The sequence below is a fragment of the Terrapene carolina genome, unplaced genomic scaffold (assembly GCF_002925995.2).
Source record: "Terrapene carolina triunguis isolate 2854851 unplaced genomic scaffold, T_m_triunguis-2.0 Scaffold66, whole genome shotgun sequence".
Classification (NCBI taxonomy): domain Eukaryota; kingdom Metazoa; phylum Chordata; order Testudines; family Emydidae; genus Terrapene; species Terrapene triunguis.
In genome coordinates this window covers 59269038-59289135 of record NW_020664417.1, presented here as the reverse complement: position 1 = coordinate 59289135, position 20098 = coordinate 59269038, and the positions used below count along the sequence as shown (strand labels likewise).

General features: G+C 43.6%; 1 protein-coding gene across 2 annotated transcripts in view; it reads right to left on the bottom strand.

The window, feature by feature from the left end:
- ATP8A1 (ATPase phospholipid transporting 8A1) overlaps positions 1–20098 on the bottom strand; it is a 257682-nt gene that overhangs the window by 80087 nt on the left and 157497 nt on the right. For both annotated transcript variants that reach the window (XM_024211695.2, XM_024211694.2), the window contains one exon: positions 8879–9051. In XM_024211695.2, coding sequence (XP_024067463.1) covers positions 8879–9051 — 173 coding nt within the window. The remainder of the gene's footprint in view (positions 1–8878; positions 9052–20098) is intronic.

The window sequence follows — 20098 nt, the reverse complement described above, 5'->3', positions numbered from 1 at the left end:
GCTACAGCGTATGGTTGAGCTGCAGGAAAGGCAGCAGGAGCACAGACCGCCGCTACAGCCCCTGTGTAACCAACAGCCATCCTCCCCAAGTCCCATTGCCTCCTCACCCAGACGCCCAAGAACACGGTGGGGGGGCCTTCGGCCACCCACTCACTCCACCCTAGATGATTTCCATAGCAATAAGTTTTAAAGTTTTAAATTGGAGTGTGTCCTTTTCCTTCCCTCCTCCCCCACCCATCCCGGGCTACCTTTCCAATTATCCCCCTAGTTGTGTGATGAATTAATAAAGAATGCATGAATGTGAAGTAACAATGACTTTATTGCCTCTGCAACTGGTGCTTGAAGGGGGGAGGGTAGGGGAGGGTGGGGTGGTTGGTTTACAGGGAAGTAGAGTTAACCGGGTGGGGGGGGAGGGGCGGAGGGTTCATCAAGGAGAAACAAACAGAAGTTTCACTCCGTAGCCTGGCCAGTCACAAAACTGGTTTTCAAAGCTTCTCTGATGCGCACAGCGCCATGCTGTGCTGCTCTAACCACCCTGGTGTCTGGCTGCGCGTAATCAGCGGCCAGGCGATTTGCCTCTACCTCCCACCCCGCCATAAATGTCTCCCCCTTACTCTCACAGATATTGTGGAGCGCACAGCAAGCAGCAATAACAATGGGGATATTCTTTTCGCTAAGGTCTGAGCGAGTCAGTAAGCTGCGCCAGCGCGCTTTTAAAAGCCCAAATGCACATTCCACCACCATTCGGCACTTGCTCAGCCTGTAGTTGAACAGGTCCTGACTACTGTCCAGGCTGCCTGTGTACGGCTTCATGAGCCATGGCATTAAGGGGTAGGCTGGGTCCCCAAGGATCACGATAGGCATTTCAACATCCCCAAAGGTTATTTTCTGGTCCGGGAAGAAAATCCCTTCCTCCAGCTTTCTAAACAGAGCAGACTGCCTGAAGACGCGAGCATCATGTACCCTTCCCGGCCAGCCCACGTTGATGTCGGTGAAACGTCCCTTGTGATCCACCAGGGCTGCAGCAGCATTGAAAAGTACCCCTTGCGGTTTATGTACTCGGTGGCTTGGTGCTCCGGTGCCAAGATAGGGATATGGGTTCCGTCTATCGCCCCACCACAGTTTGGGAATCCCATTGCAGCAAAGCCATCCACTATGGCTTGCACGTTTCCCAGAGTCACTACCCTTGATATCACCAGGTCTCTCATTGCCCTGGCAACTTGGATCACAGCAGCCCCCACAGTAGATTTGCCCACTCCAAATTGATTCCCGACTGACCGGTAGCTGTCTGGCGTTGCAAGCTTCCACAGGGCTATCGCCACTCGCTTCTCCACTGTGAGGGCTGCTCTCATCCTGGTATTCTGGCGCTTCAGGGCAGGGGAAAGCAAGTCACAAAGTTCCATGAAAGTGCCCTTACGCATGCGAAAGTTTCGCAGCCACTGGGAATCGTCCCACACCTGCAGCACGATGCGGTCCCACCAGTCTGTGCTTGTTTCCCGGGCCCAGAATCGGCGTTCCACAGCATGAACCTGCCCCATTAACACCATGATTTCCACATTGCTGGGGCCTGTGCCTTGTGAGAGGTCTAGGTCCATGTCCATTTCCTCATCACTCTCGTCGCCGCGCTGCAATCGCCTCCTCCTCCTCCTCGCCTGGTCCTGGTTTTGCTTTGGCATGTCCTGGCTCTGCATATACTCCAGGACAATGCGCGTGGTGTTCATAGTGCTCATAATTGCCGCGGTGATCTGAGCGGGCTCCATGATCCCAGTGCTAGCTATGGCGTCTGGTCTGAAAAAAGGGGCGAAAGTAGTATCTGACGGACCAGGGGAAGGAGGGAGGGAGGGGCGAGTGACGACATGGCGTACAGGTACAGGGAATTAAAATCAAGAAAGATGGCTTTGCATCAGGGAGAAACACAAACAACTGTCACACAGAATGGCCCCCCCCCAAAGATTGAACTCAAAAGCCTGGGTTTAGCAGGAGGGAGGGGGGAAGCAAATGAATACAGAATAAATCTATTTTTTACATCTTAAGACGATGGTGCAGCATGACTGATAGCCCTTGGCATTTTCTGGATGCTTGGCAGCAAATACTGGGCGCTTGGCAGTTAGCCTTCAGGTCTATTGCACAATCTGATACCCACTGCAGTATGACAACGATGGATACCAGTTGTAATATACTATCTACTGCCCAAAAGGCAAGGGGTTGCTGCTGTGTAGCAATGTAGCCCCATCCTACGCATACTACATCTGATAACCATCATCATCAAGGCAAGGGGGCTGGTGCAATGCAGCCCCACGGCTGCCAGCCCCACGGCTGCCGGCACCCAGATCGCCAATGAAGGCTACCAGTCATGCTGCACCGTCTACCGCCAAAAGGCAGTTAGCTGCTGCTGCTGTGTAGCAATGCAGTCCCACGTCTGCCGGCACCTAGATGACATATGGTGACGGTGAGCTGAGCTGAGCGGGCTCCATGCTTGCCGTGGTATGTTGTCTGCACAGGTAACCCAGGTAAAAAGGCACGAATCTATTGTCTGCCATTGCTGTGACGGAGGGGGAGGGGCCTGACGACATGTACCCAGAACCCCCCGCGGCACTGTTTTGCATCATCCGGGCATTGGGATCTCAACCCAGAATTCCAATGGGTGGCGGAGACTGCGGGAACTGTGGGATAGCTACCCATAGTGCAATGCGCCGGAAGTCGACGCTAGCCTCGGTACTGTGGACGCGGTCCGCCGAACTAATGCACTTAGAGCATTTTATGTGGGGACACACACAATCGGCTGTATACAACCGATTTCTATAAAACCGGCTTCTATAAATTCGACTTAATTTCGTAGTGTAGACATACCCTTAGAAGTCTTTCTCTGCCTGATCTAGCCACTCAATAACCATACTGTATGGTACCAACTGTTCAAGACTGGATGCAATAACTGCCCATGTTATTGGGACAGTAGGTTTGGAAGAGGAGGCTGAGGCCCTGGAGGCTAAATCAAGAGGCTGTGAAGATCTGAGAACCAGCATTGTCTCAACCATGCTGGAGCTATAAGAATTATCTTGGCATGGTCTCGCTACTAGAATATCCCAATCTCAGAGTGATTAGGACCCATTTGTCCATTGTTATAGATTCCCAGGCAGTGAGGAAATGGGATAATCCTCCCCCCAGAATGGTCGGGGGACAAGGTGGTAGGAAGATCACCAATGACTGTACTGCTGTCATTGAAAGAGAATGCAAATGGGCTGCTTTCCATGGCTGACTTTGCGATTTTGTGTTTCTTTTTTGAGAATATGGTTGCCTTGATGGGTGGAAAGGCTGCCTATAATACTATACTATACTATAATTGAAGTTGTTGAGATATGTATTGGGGGCTGGAGTATAGATCCTAATGAGCATTGTTAGAGTCTTTAAAAGAATGTAAGATCTCATCGCTTTTATCCAAAAACAAGTAACAACCATCAGAAGGAAAGTCTTTAATAGTTTGTTGAACGTCTGTAGCTATGCCCGAGTTCTGTACCCAGGAAGCTCGCCTCATTGTTATTGCAGAGGCCATCAAGCGTTAGGTACATCACAACAGCCCTTCTTGCCTTGGAATCTATGAATCCAGCAGATTGGACTGGTGTCAGCCACCCCAGGAAAGCCTTAAATTCCTCTCTTGCCTCCTCTCTGGTAGCTTTTCAGTTAATTTGGATATTGCATCCCAGTTTACAAAGTCCTATTTAACTATCAGTGCTTGCTGATTTGCTACATGCATCTGTAGAGAGAATGCGGAATAATTATTTTTTCCCAAATAAGTCAAGCCTCTTGGTCTCTTTTTCTTTATTTAAATTTCCCTTGATGCAATCTCTCCTTAGTGGCCGTCAACACTAAGCAGCGTGGGGCAGGATGGGAATTAAAACCCTCAAAGCCTTGCATAGGGACAAAATAGCGTTTATCCATGCACTTAGCTGTAGAGGCTAGAAAGGCTGGTATATGCCATAAGGTCTTTGCCAGTTCTAGAAGAGCTACACTAATAGGGAGGGGCAAAAGCCTGGAAAATGTCTAAAAGCTTGTGTTTTGTTGTACAAGCTTAGTTTGTATACCCAAAGATGCAGCCATTCTTCTCAGAAGCTCCTGATGAGACTTAAAATCAAGTGTCTGGGATCATTAAGTCATGGGTGAGGAGGAACACAGGTTCAGATGAATCGTCTTGCAATAAAATTGGTTCCTAAGGCAATGGTTCCTCCTGCAGCATGGGCTGCTCTGGGGGAAGAGTATCTTTTCGTACTTCCAACACAAATGGCTCTGGAAGGTTTGTCACCAGGCACTCAGATGATCTTCCCCTAGTCTGGAGTGATCATGACCTTGGGGAATAGGAGACACACCAGACACACAATGGCCATTGAAGGAAAGTGTAAGGCATGGGGAGTCAGTAAGAACTGGGCCACAGTGATCTGTCCCTGCTGTACGATCAGTCCCACTCTAGAGATCAATGCTCCCCTTCTGGAGGTAATCTGGAAAATTTGCTAGACCATCTGTGTCAAGGGAGGGACAGCAAATAACTAGGAGAATGAACCAGACTGCGAGTGGTCAGTAAGCATTGGGGAGTGCAACACCTATTGGGGCTACTAGGCAACCTGATAACCTCTTTACAATGGGCGAAAGATCTAACATCAGTACCAAGGCATGTATGGTAGTTGGTACCCTAAAGGTTTCATGAGACATTGATGGCACAGCATCCTGAGACGGTTCTGGGAAAGAACTTGTAGTTGGTATGGTGGTAGAAACTGGAGTTGTTACCCAAGCCAATTATTGTCCCAGTACCAACATTCAGTGCCAATGTAGTGCCCAAGACTGAATGGCATCTGAAAACTGTACTGGTGCCAACACAGTGTGCACCAGTACCAAAAATGGTACTGGAGAAGGAGCTGAGCCCTTATTATACTTCTTAGCTGATACTGGCGTCAGTACCACTAACAATCTCTACATCAGAGCTGAGGATATTGAAGACCCCCATACTGAAGGAGGTGCCAATAAAGCAATGGATTCATGAACCACAGGAGAGTCTGGGACAAAGAGGCAAGGCAAATCCTTTTCTGACTCATAAGCTCGTGGAGTTGTCAGTACAAGAAATGTTGCTGCTGTAACAGTGTCCACTGGTACTGGACTAAATGGTCATCGTGCAGACAGTACCAGAGTCAAGGGTACTGTACTGACATCCTCCTACTGCAGTACTGGGGAGATGTGGGCTGATGGTCCAGCTCAATCCGGAGTACCTGCTGAATCCTGCTGGTGTCCTGAGTCCTTTTTCAAAGTTTTCTTTGACTTTAAGTCACCTTGGTCTGTCTTGTGTGTCATTTTCTGGGGAGGCCCTGGAGAACACTAACCTCTCTTTCTCCAAGGAGAAGAGGCCAAGTCCAGGGGTCTGTCTGAGACAACCGCAGCTACATTTGCAGTCTGTGCACAGGAAGCAGGGGGATAGCTAGATGGGCCCAGAGCCAAGCAAGTCTCATCGCCTGCATCATGAGGTGGTGTTTGAGGTGTAGGTCTCCTGAAATCTGCATTCTTTTTCTGAACGAGTGGCAGATATTGGACCTCTCCTTAATGTACCCTTCACCCAGGTACAAAAGGCAGCAAGGCATGCAGGTCACTATTTGGAAAAGACACTTTGTATAACAGGCAGTGCTTAAAGCCTCTTAAGTGCTGCATACCAAAGATGTTTAGCACTGAAAACTAACTACAGTATTAAAACACACTTTAAAATATAAATGAAAACTTAACTAACAGGTGCTAGCTGTTAACAGATAAGGAGAAAATTAAATTAGCTATCTCCACAGACGAAAAACTGTGAGGTAAATCACATGGGGAGCTCTGACTCAGGCTATGGGCAGTGAGAAGAAACCAAGGGGGGTTGGGCAGCACTACCCTAATATAGCTTTAGGGGGAGCCACAAGGAAATACAGGGTGCATGGACTGCTGCAAAAGGTACTGCTTCAGAAAACTCACCAGCTCCAATATGGTGAGCATACGCACATCTGAGTGGAATACATGTGTGAACCTTTTCTTTCTTAGAGTGCCTCTGTGTATTCCTACTCATGGGCGGTTGGTGAGAAGTATGGCCCAGGTGGAACATGGGCTGAATTCTCAACTGTATAAAGACTGTAGCACCATTTCAGAAATCTAGCATTGAAGTGAAATGCTATGTTTAAACAACTGCATCTCCTTACATAATACCAAGCATCAAAAGTTCAGTACCATGATGGAGCTCCTGCAACCCTAAAGGACACAGTTTACTGAAGTATCTGGAAGCTCAAGGCCCAGGGGCTCTGTCCCGATTAGGATTGCAATGTTGAGAGGCTCTCCAAAAAGAATTATTCTTATTTATACGGGAAAATTGATATCTTTATGGCTGTTAATGAGAATCTGGAAAGGACAGATCCCCTCTCTTTCAACAAAAATTTAGTAAATCAGGTAAAATTGGTGAATTAGGGCAGTGGAGGCACAATGTTATTTATATTAGTTAATTTACAAGAGTAAAAGGTGGTGTTTAATGATGGTTTTAAAAAAAGGAACCAGCTACTAAAAATGAAATAAAGTTTTTATGATTGCATGCATTAGCCAAGTTCTTTGCCAACACAAACTGCTGGTATTAATAAAATGTTCCCTCAGCTCAACTGGAAGCATGCCTCACAGCCAAGTCTAGAGAGTCTGCTTGTCCTGCCATGGAAAAGATTGATATAGAAGGTTAAAACAGGCTCCTTTTTACAGGAGTATGACAGATGATTCATAGTCTAGTTTCACAGAGGAAAAATTTTCCTTGCTGCCTCAGCATAGATACTTCCTTCTTGTATTATTCCTTTTTTTCTCTTTCAAGCCCTTTCAGAAAAAGATGAAACGGGATAAAATTCTCTACATGAAAGAACCAAACTTTTTAATATAAATCAGAACGTAATTAAAAATAACTGAAAAAATAATTAAAATAAAATAACCCCCTGCACGTTGCTCACTCTTTATTTTCAGGGATTTTAGACATATTTTACATTTTGCTCTTGATCCCAACTGATACCTCTAGCCCTCCAGTCCCAGTAATCTAAATTCTTATTATTTGGTGGATACCACCAAATGATCTCTTCTGTTACTCTGGTGATTCACATAATGTCTAGCATTCCTAACAAAATGCCCTCGCGAATCACAGGATGAGTATTTTATATTTTTTTTATCCCTCATCTCCTGGAGTTCCTGCTCTTGGGTGTAGTATTCCTAATAAAGCTGCAGATGCTACTCAAACATGTACGTTCATATTCAGGGCTGTCTCCAGCTTTTTTGCTGCCCCAAGTGGCGAAGAAAAAAAGAAAAAAAAGAAAAACACGATTGAGCTGCTGCCAAAGTGCCGCTGAAGAGGAAGAGAGGCACTGAAGGACCCGTCGCCGAATTGCCACCGCAGACCCGGACGTGCCACCCCAATAAAGGACGGAGTGCCACCCCTTTCTATTGGCCGCCCCAGGCACCTGCTTCCTTTGATGGTGCTTGGAGCCGGCCCTGCTCATATTACTTCCAATCTTTGTATTCCTGGATTTAAGACCATTAGGAAAATATTATGAAAATACCTTTTTCTGATTAAAAAAAGATTCAGGCATGAAAATATACAAACTTCCATTTTATTCCTGGTGAATCTCAGGATTATTTACAGTAATAACTCTTATCCTTTTTCAGCTACATGATGTTAAATATTTAATCAGAAAGCAAGAAGATCAATTGATCTTAGATGACTTAAATGTATTAAACTCAAACACTGAAACTGGTAACACTGACACTTTTTTATTGTTATAGGGTAGCTGCCAGCAAATATGCCTTTGATCTATGGGCAACTACAGGCCTCAGTGGAGGTGACGGGAGTACCAGACACCTTTCATTCAGCCTAAAGAAGGGAACAATTAAATACTTCTTTATTGATAGCTGATATAATGGAATCTACCACCCAAGTCACGGACCAGCAAGTCCAGGCTGGAGGAGAAACTGAACCATAGAGGCCATGGGGTTTCCATGGCACCGATAGCAAACACAGGGACTGGCTGGATTGCATCTCTGTGCATAAGAATCAGGAAGTAACCTGGAAAGCCAGGAGAAAGCCCAAGAAGCACTGGTAGTATGGCCCTTGGAGGAAGCCAAGAGAGAAAGCTGTTCTTATCTCTCAGTTGATGCTTTGATGCTTCTTTGATCTTGAACAAGTCCCCTTGTTATGGTGGGCTACCAATCTGAACAGACTGATGTCCATGATCAAGAGAATGGGCTTTGATTGTGAAGAAAAGGTCTTAACAAAACGTGTAGTTCCTTTGCACTTTTTGTTGGGTATGAGTCCAGGCTTATAGGAAAAGTCATATGCATTTTTGTCTACGAAGTGATCTCTACACAAGGCCCAGGAGCTGGAGTTAAAGGTGGATAGATAACCCTATGGAGATCAGTGCCTGAATCTTATTGACCCTATCCTATGCATCCGACGAAGTGGGCATTCACCCATGAAAGCTTATGCTCCAATACATCTGTTAGTCTTAAAGGTGCCACAGGACTCTCTGTTGCTTTATCCTATGTTGGGTAAATACTGGCTGTTTTGAGCCAGATCCTGGACTCCTGTTTTGCTTGTCAATTCCTCCGTGTTGTGGTATGGATTACAATACCCTCTTCCATTGCACGATCACATAATATTATACAAACAACAAATTATAATATATGATTTACTTCTACAAAATCTGTATCGACTTTGACCTTTTATATTCTCTTTTCTCAAATGTTGTTAAACTAGCTAGCTAGCTATATATTCAATAAGACTAGTGCCAGAAACAAGTCTATTCCTGGATAGTATTTTATATTCAGAAAGAAAAAAAGATCACACTTCAAACCTTACCTGCAACAAATAACAGCTTTACATGACAAAGCCAAATCCAGGAAATACTGTCTTACTCCAAATGTCAAGGCATACTTCAGTGTTTTACCATCAATTATAAGAGCAAAGTCATTTTCCTTCCTCAGAGCATCACCAAGAGTACTGCAATGATGACTTAGGGTCTCTCTTGTTCCCTGTTACACAAAAAAATATACATGTTAATTATCTTTATTTCTATTTGTTGCTCCATTCAAAATAAGTTGTACTTTTTAATGCAGTAGTAAAGAGCAATTGATACTGTATTTCTACCACCAAACATATACTGTACTTAATCTGTTGTCTGGCTATACCGAAAGGAGGACAGGAGACACTTGATATGGATTTAATCAGGCCGCAACTTTATTATTAGATGTCTGGGACTGCCCGGCAGATAAAAGCATATAGTGCAGGCAACTCCATGTTTATTCAAATAACTACCCAGGGCTTCCACCAATGCCCATTCATTTTCCATCCAGGTCCCCAAGCTAACCCATGGCTTGGACCTGAACATCCATCCCCACTCATAGGAGGGTTAAGATAGGCTATAGAAATGGGGGTTGGCTCCCTGCTGTACCAATCATAGGAGCCCCGAAGCCCCTTCATTCTGTTCCTTTAACCAGCACCCCCTTTTTAAGTCCTTTACGAGGTCATTTATCTAGTCACTGGATGCCTTCCTTATGGAGTACCTGCATTGGATATCCACTCCACACTTACAAAATAAGTTGAGACATATAGCCTACCACCTTTTCTCCTGACCATAATGGGTCCTCCCTGACACCTCCTGTGGGGATGGTGAAAAAAACTCACTCCACCGAAGCCAATATGGGAAAAGGAGAAAAATTCCTTCCTACCTCCCTCCCTAAAAAGGAGTGACTAGTGCAATGCCCACAGCAGGTCCTAACCCAACCTGATATTCGCACCTCTACGGGAGGGGGGGTGGGTGCCGCCTTGCCTGCTGCATGGAGAAAGGGCTTCCAACACCCAGGGCTGGCACCTTTAAAGCCTTACATTTCCCAGGGGTGAGTCAGTGCCGTAAAGCTGATCACCACCCACCTTTTTGCATCAGTTTCTGACCTCCTTCCCTCCCCCTCTGCCATAAAGCACTGCTGTCTTCCTTCAGCAAACCCGGACAATGTTCCCCCCACTTCAGGTGTGGTGCAGTCATTATGTATTTTTGCAGTTTTTGGAAAAAATTGTGATTATTACATCAAAAATATCTGGGGAAAATATGCCAGTGCCTTCAACTATTTTAGATATTATTTGTTTAGGGACAAATATATAAATTACTGTGATAGCCAATAGCGACTCTAAAGCTTTGAAACAGTTTTCAATATAACCTCATATTTACATGGTCATAACTTGCCAAAACATTCAACTTCTGGGCTAAATATTTCTTTATCTCATTCTTGGTTCTTGCCTGTACATACAAAATTAAAAGGAAAATCTAAGCAAAATGTCTTAGTAGTTTGAATTACTGGATAGTGAAAAAAAACTACTTTTTCCCCACTGCAAAAAAAATTTGAACCATACATTAAACAACCCACAGCAAAAAAAATTTAAATTTTAAATGGACATATAATTCTTAGTAAGGAAAACATGTGTTGCTACATTTGGGGTGGGGAAGAAATAAAAGTTACAAATAATCAATCACTTCTGGGTATACTTAGATATGAGCAGATCTTCATGAAGCTCCAGCCCCTTTGTGACATTAATGCATTTTTCTTTGCCCAGCTTGGCAGGACCAATGGCTGCTGCTTTCAAGCTGCATATTGAAATATTCTTCAAATTCAAAGCTTTCATTAAAACAAAAACAAACGAACCCTCTCTATCTCTATGTTGCAAAGATGCAGCTATCCAAACATAAAACATTGAACTACTGCCCCATTAATCTAGATTTACATATAACTGATGCCAACCAAAAAGCAGAAGTAAAGACTAACCCTTCCCCAACATTGTTCACCTATGAAAGGGACTATTTAAATAATGAAACTATTAAGCACATGCAATTATTTTCTTTCGTTGAAAAACCCATGATACGCAAAAACTACACACATGCAATATTAAGGACGTGTAGTTAAAAAAAATCTTAACATTTTAGAAAATAAAAAATTAAGGTTTCAAAAGCAATGTTAATTCTGCTGCAAAGCATATACATAATATATTCTATTTCTGCTTTTCAGTTAAAAGTATAGCTTAATATAATGCTATTTATAATGTAAATGGATGTGCAATACAACAAATTAAGGTTCTAACAATAATGCTTATTTTGCATTTCCTGACTTTTTATTATTTTACCTGTTCAACATTAATGTTGCATGAACATTGCATTCATCTTATGCATGAAACAAGACAGGAAGTAGAGATACAGTATTTGCAATAGAATACAACCATTAGCAGTATTCCTGTCCTTTGTTTCAACTATGGACCTTTTCAGGACTCTTGGGCCTCAAGATGCCTACTTCCACATCTTGATAAGGCAAAAGCATAAGTACCACTTAAAAGTTTATTGTGGCCAATGACCACTATCAATACAAGATACTATGATCTGGGCTGTCAGCAGTCACCAAGGTGTTCACCAATTAACAGGCTGTGGTTGTAACTCAACTGTGTCAAAGCCTGAAGGTGAACCTATATCTGGATTCCCGGCTCATGAGAGCTCAGTCCTACAGTGTAGTAGCTGAGACCCTGTGGGAGGGCTTGCTTCTTCTTCACAGCTCCCAGTCTGTGAGTAAACAAATAAAAAATACATGCTGGTCTCAACTCAGATTCTAAGGGCCCTGCCAATATTTCACCAGGGCTCCTGCATGCCTATCTCAAGATGGTTCCAAAATCCCATCCAGTGAACCTAGCTAGGTCCAGGCTTGAAGGCCCAGTGACGTGTTGTGTGTATTAGTCTTGACGGTTGCCTGCACTTTTGTCACCCATCCCCTTTGCAAGATTACAGATGTAGCCATTGCAAAACTGGTTGAATCTGTTGTACAAACCAAGTATTTTATAGTTTGGATATGACAGTTTCTTCTTAAGAAGGTCTAAGACTCTTGTGAGGCAACACAGCTAGAGTATGTCTTCAAGAAGTTGCCCTTCCCTCAGCCTGCTCTTCAAATAATGATAGATAAGGATGTTTCCACTCTGGGTTTAGGAGCATACTGAGCATTTTTGACTGTTGAGGTATTTGAAGACTGCAGGAGTCAAGAATAAATAAATTTGCTAGAGCCCAGGGCTATCAGGCTGCCTTTCAAATCCTTTCTCCCATAGATCAGAGGGGATCTTCTAAAGATTTTCACTGATATTATAGTCTCAATGTATTTCCTGGACAGGGAGGATCTCAGCCAACTTGTGTTATATCAGGAGGTTATCGATCTGTGTGAATGATGCATCTGGAATGAAGTGACCTTTATTTATACCTCCATGGTGCATGTTTAAAAAAGATACCATTGCCAACAATCTGAATTGGAATGTTGGCGTTGGAGTGGTTCACATAAGTGGTCACTCAAACCCTCTGTGGTTTGTATGATATTTGTAAGGGGTGTGCTCATGCTGAAGACCCAGGTCAATTCACTTGTATATTAGCATAGATCAAAGTAATTGTTAAATGTATAAGAGGGTTTGGTGTTTAAACTTCATGAAAATGAATGGAATATTACATGCATTGTTTTTACTTATGTGTATCCTGTTATAATGGAGTAGCAAATATTTACGTTGTGCATACCGCTGTAACTAAATAACCCATCAAACAATGAAGAAGCCTTGTGGAATGCAAATGAAGAACTTTAACAGGAAAGTGCTAATTTCAAAGCAAGTGGTCATTGTGTGATCAAAGACTATAAATAGATTCCTCATGTTCTGTCATCAAAGGAAAGGCCCACATGGGTAGTGACCCTGTCAGCTTGTTTTCTGTAAGAAGAAGCTATAAGTATGGATTCAGGGAAAGATCCTTCATCTCTGGACTGTTTGGATTCTAACAGGGTGGAACAACTGAACGAGAAGACAGAGATCTCCAGAGTTATTCAGGGTAGTCCTGAGAGACTTTTGGGAAACTGGTAGTTTATTACATCACTGCCATCATTTGGAATTATAGACTGTGGCTCACCTGTACATATATTTTGCCTGCTTCAACCTCTCAATAACTCTCACTCCTTTTCTTAGCTAATAAACCTTTAGTTAGTTTACTATAGAATTGGCTACCAGTGAGGTCTTTTGTGTAAGATCTAGAGTAGCAATTGAGCTGGGGTAAGTGATTGGTCTCTTGAGACTGGGAGCAATCTGATGTAGTGTGATTTTTGGCTTAAGTGACCTATTATCACAAAGTCCAGTTTGTCTGGGTATTAAGATAGACTGGAGAGTTTGATTGGGCTGTCTGAGACTCCATGGTAAGACTGGTATAGTGATCCAGGAGTTCACATTTGTTACTGGCTTGGTGAAATCTAATTATAGAACACACCATCAATATGGGGTTTCTGCCCTGTTTTCTGACAGTCTGTCCTGAGGTGGGTACACATGATCATGAGCCACTCCAGACAGCGAGATGGGGCATCAACATGGGCTTGTTTGCTACAAATCTAAACAGTGTCTGATGTTGTGAGGGACTGAAGGCAAGACTTAACTCACTCATTGCATGTGTCTAATGTCTTTCTACTACACTGGGAGAAAGGGCTTATTTAAATCCTTTTTTAATTTCTTCTCAATGCATCAGGCTCTTAATTCTCTTCATACATCAGCAGGGTTTCTAGGCTTTAGGGCAGAATGCCCTGTCTTTGTCCCAGGACATCAAAGCAGTCATGTTGCAATCCAGAAAGTCTTAATTATGCTACCAAATTAAAAAAATTTAGAAACCTTTCAAGATAGGTAAATCTACATACCAGGAATGATAAAAGAGCTGTTAGCTACTACTTATATCTAAGCTGTTTAGAAAAAAATCAAATGGACTATTTAGGTCTTTGGAGACTAAGTGGATAATATTATGCATCTGGTCACATTATGAAGTATTTGATGTTCCCACGCCTGACTATCACCTCAGGTGTAAGTTACTTAAGGGGACACCATTTTTTATTACATGTATCTATGATAAGACCGTATTTGAAATCTTTAGGGCTGCTATGAAGATTTTGGTTCACAGCCTCACAAATCCCTATTCTCTGAACACAGCATCAACAGCAGATGTTTGTTTTGGGAGGGCAATACTTCTATCACTGTTTTAAATAGCAGGAATTCTCAGTCCACTTCTTCAGGAAGGTTGCTGAGACCTAATCTCCTACAGTGGGGCTCTATGAAAGCAGTATCATGAAGGAGAAACGGAGATTAAATATTTATAGTAACTCTTGTTCTTTGTGTGGCCTTCAGAAAGCCACAATTACCCTCTCTTTCTCCTGTTTTATGCTTGAAAGCCCAGCTGCAAAGGCGGCTTTTGGAGGTCGACAGGAACAGAGAAACTTATTTATACCTTTGCTGTATAGAAAGTTTGGCTTGAGGAAAATATACATTCCATGAGGGCTGCTCCACAGGAATATAGTTTCTGTATTTTTTCCTCTTGGGAAGACAGTCTTCACAATAACCCCACCCTATTTAGCCTGGGGCATGTTAAATTCAACATGGTCATGGGATCATTTCAATGATTTATATAAATATGACAATCTAACATACAAATACTGAGCAGAAGTAATTTTTAAATACACTTTTAAACGGGCTTAATGGGACTAGCATCCTAGGATCTGCCCCAACCCTTTTCTCCAGAATACATATTTTTTGCCCACATTGCCTCCGGTGCCTTACAAAGTTTTCTGGATTCTCTTCCTCAGATGGAAGATGAAGGGGGTTATTTTTTAAGATTGGAATTTTTTCTTTTAATTTCCTAGTCTCTCTTCCTCTGTTGAAATTGCAACGGAAGGTAGACCCCTCTTTTTGTCTACAATTACACCCTCCAGATAGTAATATTGTGCCATGGCTATACATATTCCTAGAATGTTTAATATGAAGTAGATTCTCCTCTATTAACAATACACTAAATTACAGTTACATAAAAATGAAAGTCTAGGAAATAATTTATAAAATACTTACAATTACAATAGCGTATTTTAATTCACTGAACAGTTGTTTTTTCAAAAAATGTGCTCTTGATTAACAAACACTGCAAGATACTGTGTATTATGGCTATTTCTAACCTCTACACACATGATTCATTTAACTTTTGACTCTACTTGTTGTAAGACTCTGATATTGATTACAAAGTTTACTTTTCACCTCAACTTCCATTGTTGTTCGTAGTACAAGAAGCATAAATAGATTCTCTAAATTATCCTTAAAAACTCTCATTGCAAACCTAGCAAAACTGTCAACTACTTTTAGGCATTCTAAAAGAGTTTTTAAAAATACCTTCCCTATGGGGAGATTTTCCAATTTTTTTGAGGGGCTTTTAAACTGTTGTACTACAAAAAGTGATTTTGTACACATGATAACACAGGGTTCCATATTTATTTCTCAAGTACTTCCAAATCAAATAGGGAAGTATCCAATACAAAAGAAGATTTTCAAATCTCAGGTTAACTGTGCAGAAGATGGCAGTTAGAAGAATCAACCTGTATTTTTTCCTGCTGCTGCACCAACACCAATGATAAGTATTGTACAGCTGAAGCGTATCTGATCATTTTGGTATAGATGAGCGAGGCAGAATTGAATCCAGCATGCTTTTCCATAGCTATTCAGACTCTGCAGTGATAACAGGAGTGTGACAAGGTGGACTAGACCCAGAGGCCCCCTGCTGGAGGCCTCAGGGTCTTGCCACACCCATCCCAGGAAAGGAGCAGTAGAGGGGTTGTCCAAGAGGGCTACAGTGGCTGCAGGAGAAGCAGCCAAGGGGAGAGGCTGCAGGAATCAGCCAATCAGCGCCCAGCAGGCCCATAATAAAGGAGCTGCAGGGTCAGAGTGAGTTCAGTCTGCAGCAGAGAAGGACATACCAACTGAGGGTACTATGACGGGCCCTGTTGGACTGTTTTAGAAGACTGAGCCCGGGGATGGCTGCAGGATATTGGGGACATTTTGGATTGTGTACCCTGGAAGGGATTTTTTTGTTTCGCACATGGACAGAGTGTAACTTGGCTGGAGGGCTGGGTCACCAACGACCCTCCTGACGAGCGCAGCGGCCAACAGGGGGCACCACAAGTGGAGGAAATTGAGAAAAAACTGCAGGCATGCATACACTTGGCTAGGAGGCACTCACAAGAGCTGAGTGCACCCCATTACAAGGATTAACAGCTGTTTGTATCAACAAATTAAGTAGAATTACTGAAACAAACAACCACAGCAATTAATGACATGCAGCATTGTCATGTGAGCTCTTTAAGAGAGCTGGCTTTTGAACCCAAAGAAAGTCTGTTTACATTTTTTTTTAAAGTAATTTGCTACCTTTGTGGAGATAATCTTGAAATTCTAAACTAAAATAAACCAATCAGTAGGATTGAAAGGACCAAAAAAACCTGGGCTTCACTTCAGAATTAGGAGGCCAGTAGTACCTTCAGGTCCTCTCACATCCCAAATTTTATGTAAAATGAGTAAGTTAAGTTTGGGATGTATCCTAAAGAACCATTTTGCTAACGCTGCCCAAATTCCGTAGGTTGGCCTTATATATATTGGTGTGAAAATGGAGGACAGCAATCAGAGTTTGGGGTTGTTGTTTTTTTGCCTGTTGGCTAACAATTGTTTCACAAGTCTTCACAAAAACGTTAAGGCCAGCTTTGCGTGTAAATAACGTAGCTTTCCTTGAAGGCTGGAACTGAGCCAGTTGCTGCTCTGCAGAGACAGTCACCATGCAGCAGGTGCATCCACCATTGCTTTGGCAGCTGATGCAAGGGCAACTCCCCTCTTGTGTTCTTCACCAGCACCAGTAGGAACACATAAGAAATGAAGGATGTAGTCCTCACAGCCTTCTGCTAGCAGTGCAAGGAAGGGAAGAGCTAGGGCCAAACTCCTGCTGCACTGAATCAGCGTTCTGCAACCACTGTAGCCCGCTTCTTTCCTTCCCAGTAACGGTGTGCCTACTCATTCCCATCCCACAGAATTTGAAAATCCAGTACTGGCTTGACCAAGCATAGTAGCCAGGGGAGACTGCTTGATACACCTGATCACTTCAAGCCACCCAGATAAAAACATAGGCAGTAGTGGAACATATTTTACTCAGGGAATATCACATGCACCATCAATTGAAGCAGTATATTTCTAAGAGAGCAACTTGTTGAAACTTTGGCAGCACATCACTGACACAGAGCTAAAATTTTATAAACTACCTCTAAATTTGAGCACACAGTTTGATGAACACTATCTACTTTTGGAAAAATGACTTAGGCAGTCAAATTAGGCAGATGTACAACTGGCCACTTTTCACATATAAATTCAGATTCTATGTGAAAATCTGTTTGAAAATTTGGCTCCCTGAGAGAAAACATGAAGAATACAGTGGTGCTATGGAGTCACTTTTCTGAATATAACTCTACCAAAAGCAAACATCAGTTTGGAACATGCTTGCATAGTGATAAGTGTTTGTGCAATTAATACTGCAGAACTCACTACTCATTCTCAGTAGGATGTACGGGACTACGTATCTTCAACAAAAGGCCTTTGTTAGGGAAGAAAAGACCTCAGATAATCTGCCTCTTCCCCTTAAGTCGTATCTATGGTCCATTCTTCTACCTGGACTGTGGTATGGAGCTCTTGGTCCCAACCAATCCCTGGGGTGGGGGGTCGTCATCACAGAGGACTTGGAAGCTAGGTAATTCTCAGTGAGCTGGATGGTGTCCATCATGGTCTCCGGATGGTGCCGCAACACCCACTCTCTTCCCCCAGGGAGAAAGATCTGGACAAACTGCTTTAGTGGGACCAGTTCAGCGAAACTGCGCTCCTGAGTTCGCCTCTGGCTTGAGCCATCTCTAGCATGTGTTCCGCAGCTTCTGGGTGGACAGGCGGAGTCGGGCTCACGGTGGGTACCGTTCCTCCCGGAAGCATTGACGGAATGTCTTCTCCGAGATGTCTAAGGCATCGAGGATTGTGGCCTTAACCAGGGCATATTCCTTGGCGGCAGCAGGGTCTAAAGCACAATATGTGGTCTGTGTTATCCTGGTTAAGTACAGGGCCAGCACTGAACCCCATAGGTCTTGGGGCCACTGGGCTACCACAGCTACCCGCTCAAAAGCAGGGCTGCCGGGGGGGGGGGGCAAGTGGGGCAATTTGCCCCAGGCCCCGGGCCCCACAGGGGCCCCCACGAGAATATAGTATTCTATAGTATTGCAACTTTTTTTTATGGAAGGGCTTTGCCCCAGGCCCCCTGAATCCTTTGGGCGGCCCTGCTCAAAAGTTTCTAAGAAAGCCTCAAGATCATCATCAGGCCCCATCTTGGTAAGCCTGATAGTTAGTTGGCTCTGCTGGAGCACTGGGTCGCAATATGGAGGCCACATGCTGGACCAGCTGCTGCTGCTGCTGGGCTTGTCAATTCATGAATTAAATGCTGCTGCTGCTGCATGGCCATCTGGTGCAGGAGTGTTTTGCTCAGCCATCCATTTCAGTAGCTGTTCCATCTCCATTCAAAGGCTTTCCTTTTGTTTGTTTGTTTTTATTTAAATTCCCTACAGCAGGGACCAGGCACTGCCCGCATTCTCCACCAGTTGTGATTGCGCCTTTGGTGGCTACGTGGTCTAGTGGCTAGCTCGCTGGTCAGAGCAGTTGGAGGGGGACCCAGACCCTCCCCAGGGTCCTGTGTGGTTCAGCCCCTAAACAGGGGTTGATGGGTCTGCCTCTCTGCCGGGAGGGGGAATAGGAGAGTTCAAGACCCATTTCCATGGGTGACTTCCTATTAAAAAGTCTCTTTAATCTGGGGTGTGGCCCCGCTAGTTCAATTACCCCACAGTAAGCAAGCTCCTCTTGGCAGGGAAAGGCTTATTTGTCTCCAGTGGCTGCGTTGGCTGGCAGGTCACTGATCCGTTCCTTCAGGTAGGTGAACAGAGAGCTCCTGCCTCCTCGCCAATCAGCCCCCAACTGAGCCAGGCTCCCTTCTTTTCTCTCCCCTCCAGGCCTGGCATTGGCTGCAAGTATATTGGGGCGGGGCTAGCTGAGCCCACATGTTTTCTTTAACCCCTGCTGTGCCAGGCAGCAGTTTCTGTGCTCCTTCACACAGGCCTCATTGTTACTGGACTCAGAGGAGTCTTCCATTCTGCAGCACCAGGACCAGCAACACATGGGGAAATAACAAGAATAACTGGTCGGAGGAGCCTTCACAGTCTCTTGACATAGCAGTCACTCAAGTCTCAAACATGGACTCTGAATTTTTTATCTTCTAATTTCTTGGCTTTTTCACTGGGTGTTGGGTGTCCTTCATCCAGCCCCTATATATTATCACTAAAACCCTCAGCTACCAAACATCATGCTTCCCTGCTTGTTATGCTTCTCACTCTCCTCTCTTTTCTGTTTATTAACTCCTTCTCCCTCAGTTTCCCTCTGCCTTTACCCAACTCACCTCTCATACTCCTATAATCCCCTCCTCAGATTCAACTTCAAGTGATCTGAACAAAACTATATGGTGAATTAATCTTAATACTTTTGGGGTTTTCCCTTTAAGTCTTTTGGGGCAAAGGTAACTTTCATGCAAAAGAGATTTCTTTTCATTCTCTGGTTTTAATTTTACTCAGGGATCCCTTAGAGGGAGACGATTTTTCCATTCCTTATCCTGCTCGGCCCCAGGAGATGTTCCCACTTAATGTCATAATCTTTCCTGATCTAAAGACCCTCTTCTGTCATTTATGAAATATGGTACGTTGTTTAGAATTCTAAAGGGCAAAAAATAGCTCATAGGGATCAAAACCTTTTTGGGGGGTTTCTTATGAGCTAACACAACATTTTTATCTCTCCTACACTTAATCACATTGTTAGAAAGGTTGCATGCAGTAAATCTGAGGTACAGAAAATGGTAACTGACACTATCATTACACATGGATTTCAAAGTACATATCTGGCACAGGTCAGTGGATCTGCATCTGATTATAAAAGGGGTAAATATGGCCCAATCACTTAAGTTTAAGAGATTAAAATGATTGATAAAGTTGGTAAATCAAATTCTTACTGTTGACATTTCAATATTTACTTAGTCATTTGAGTTTTTTTAACAATAATGTTTGATGCATACCATACACAGGCACTAATTAGTGCTTTACCAAATATTAAATA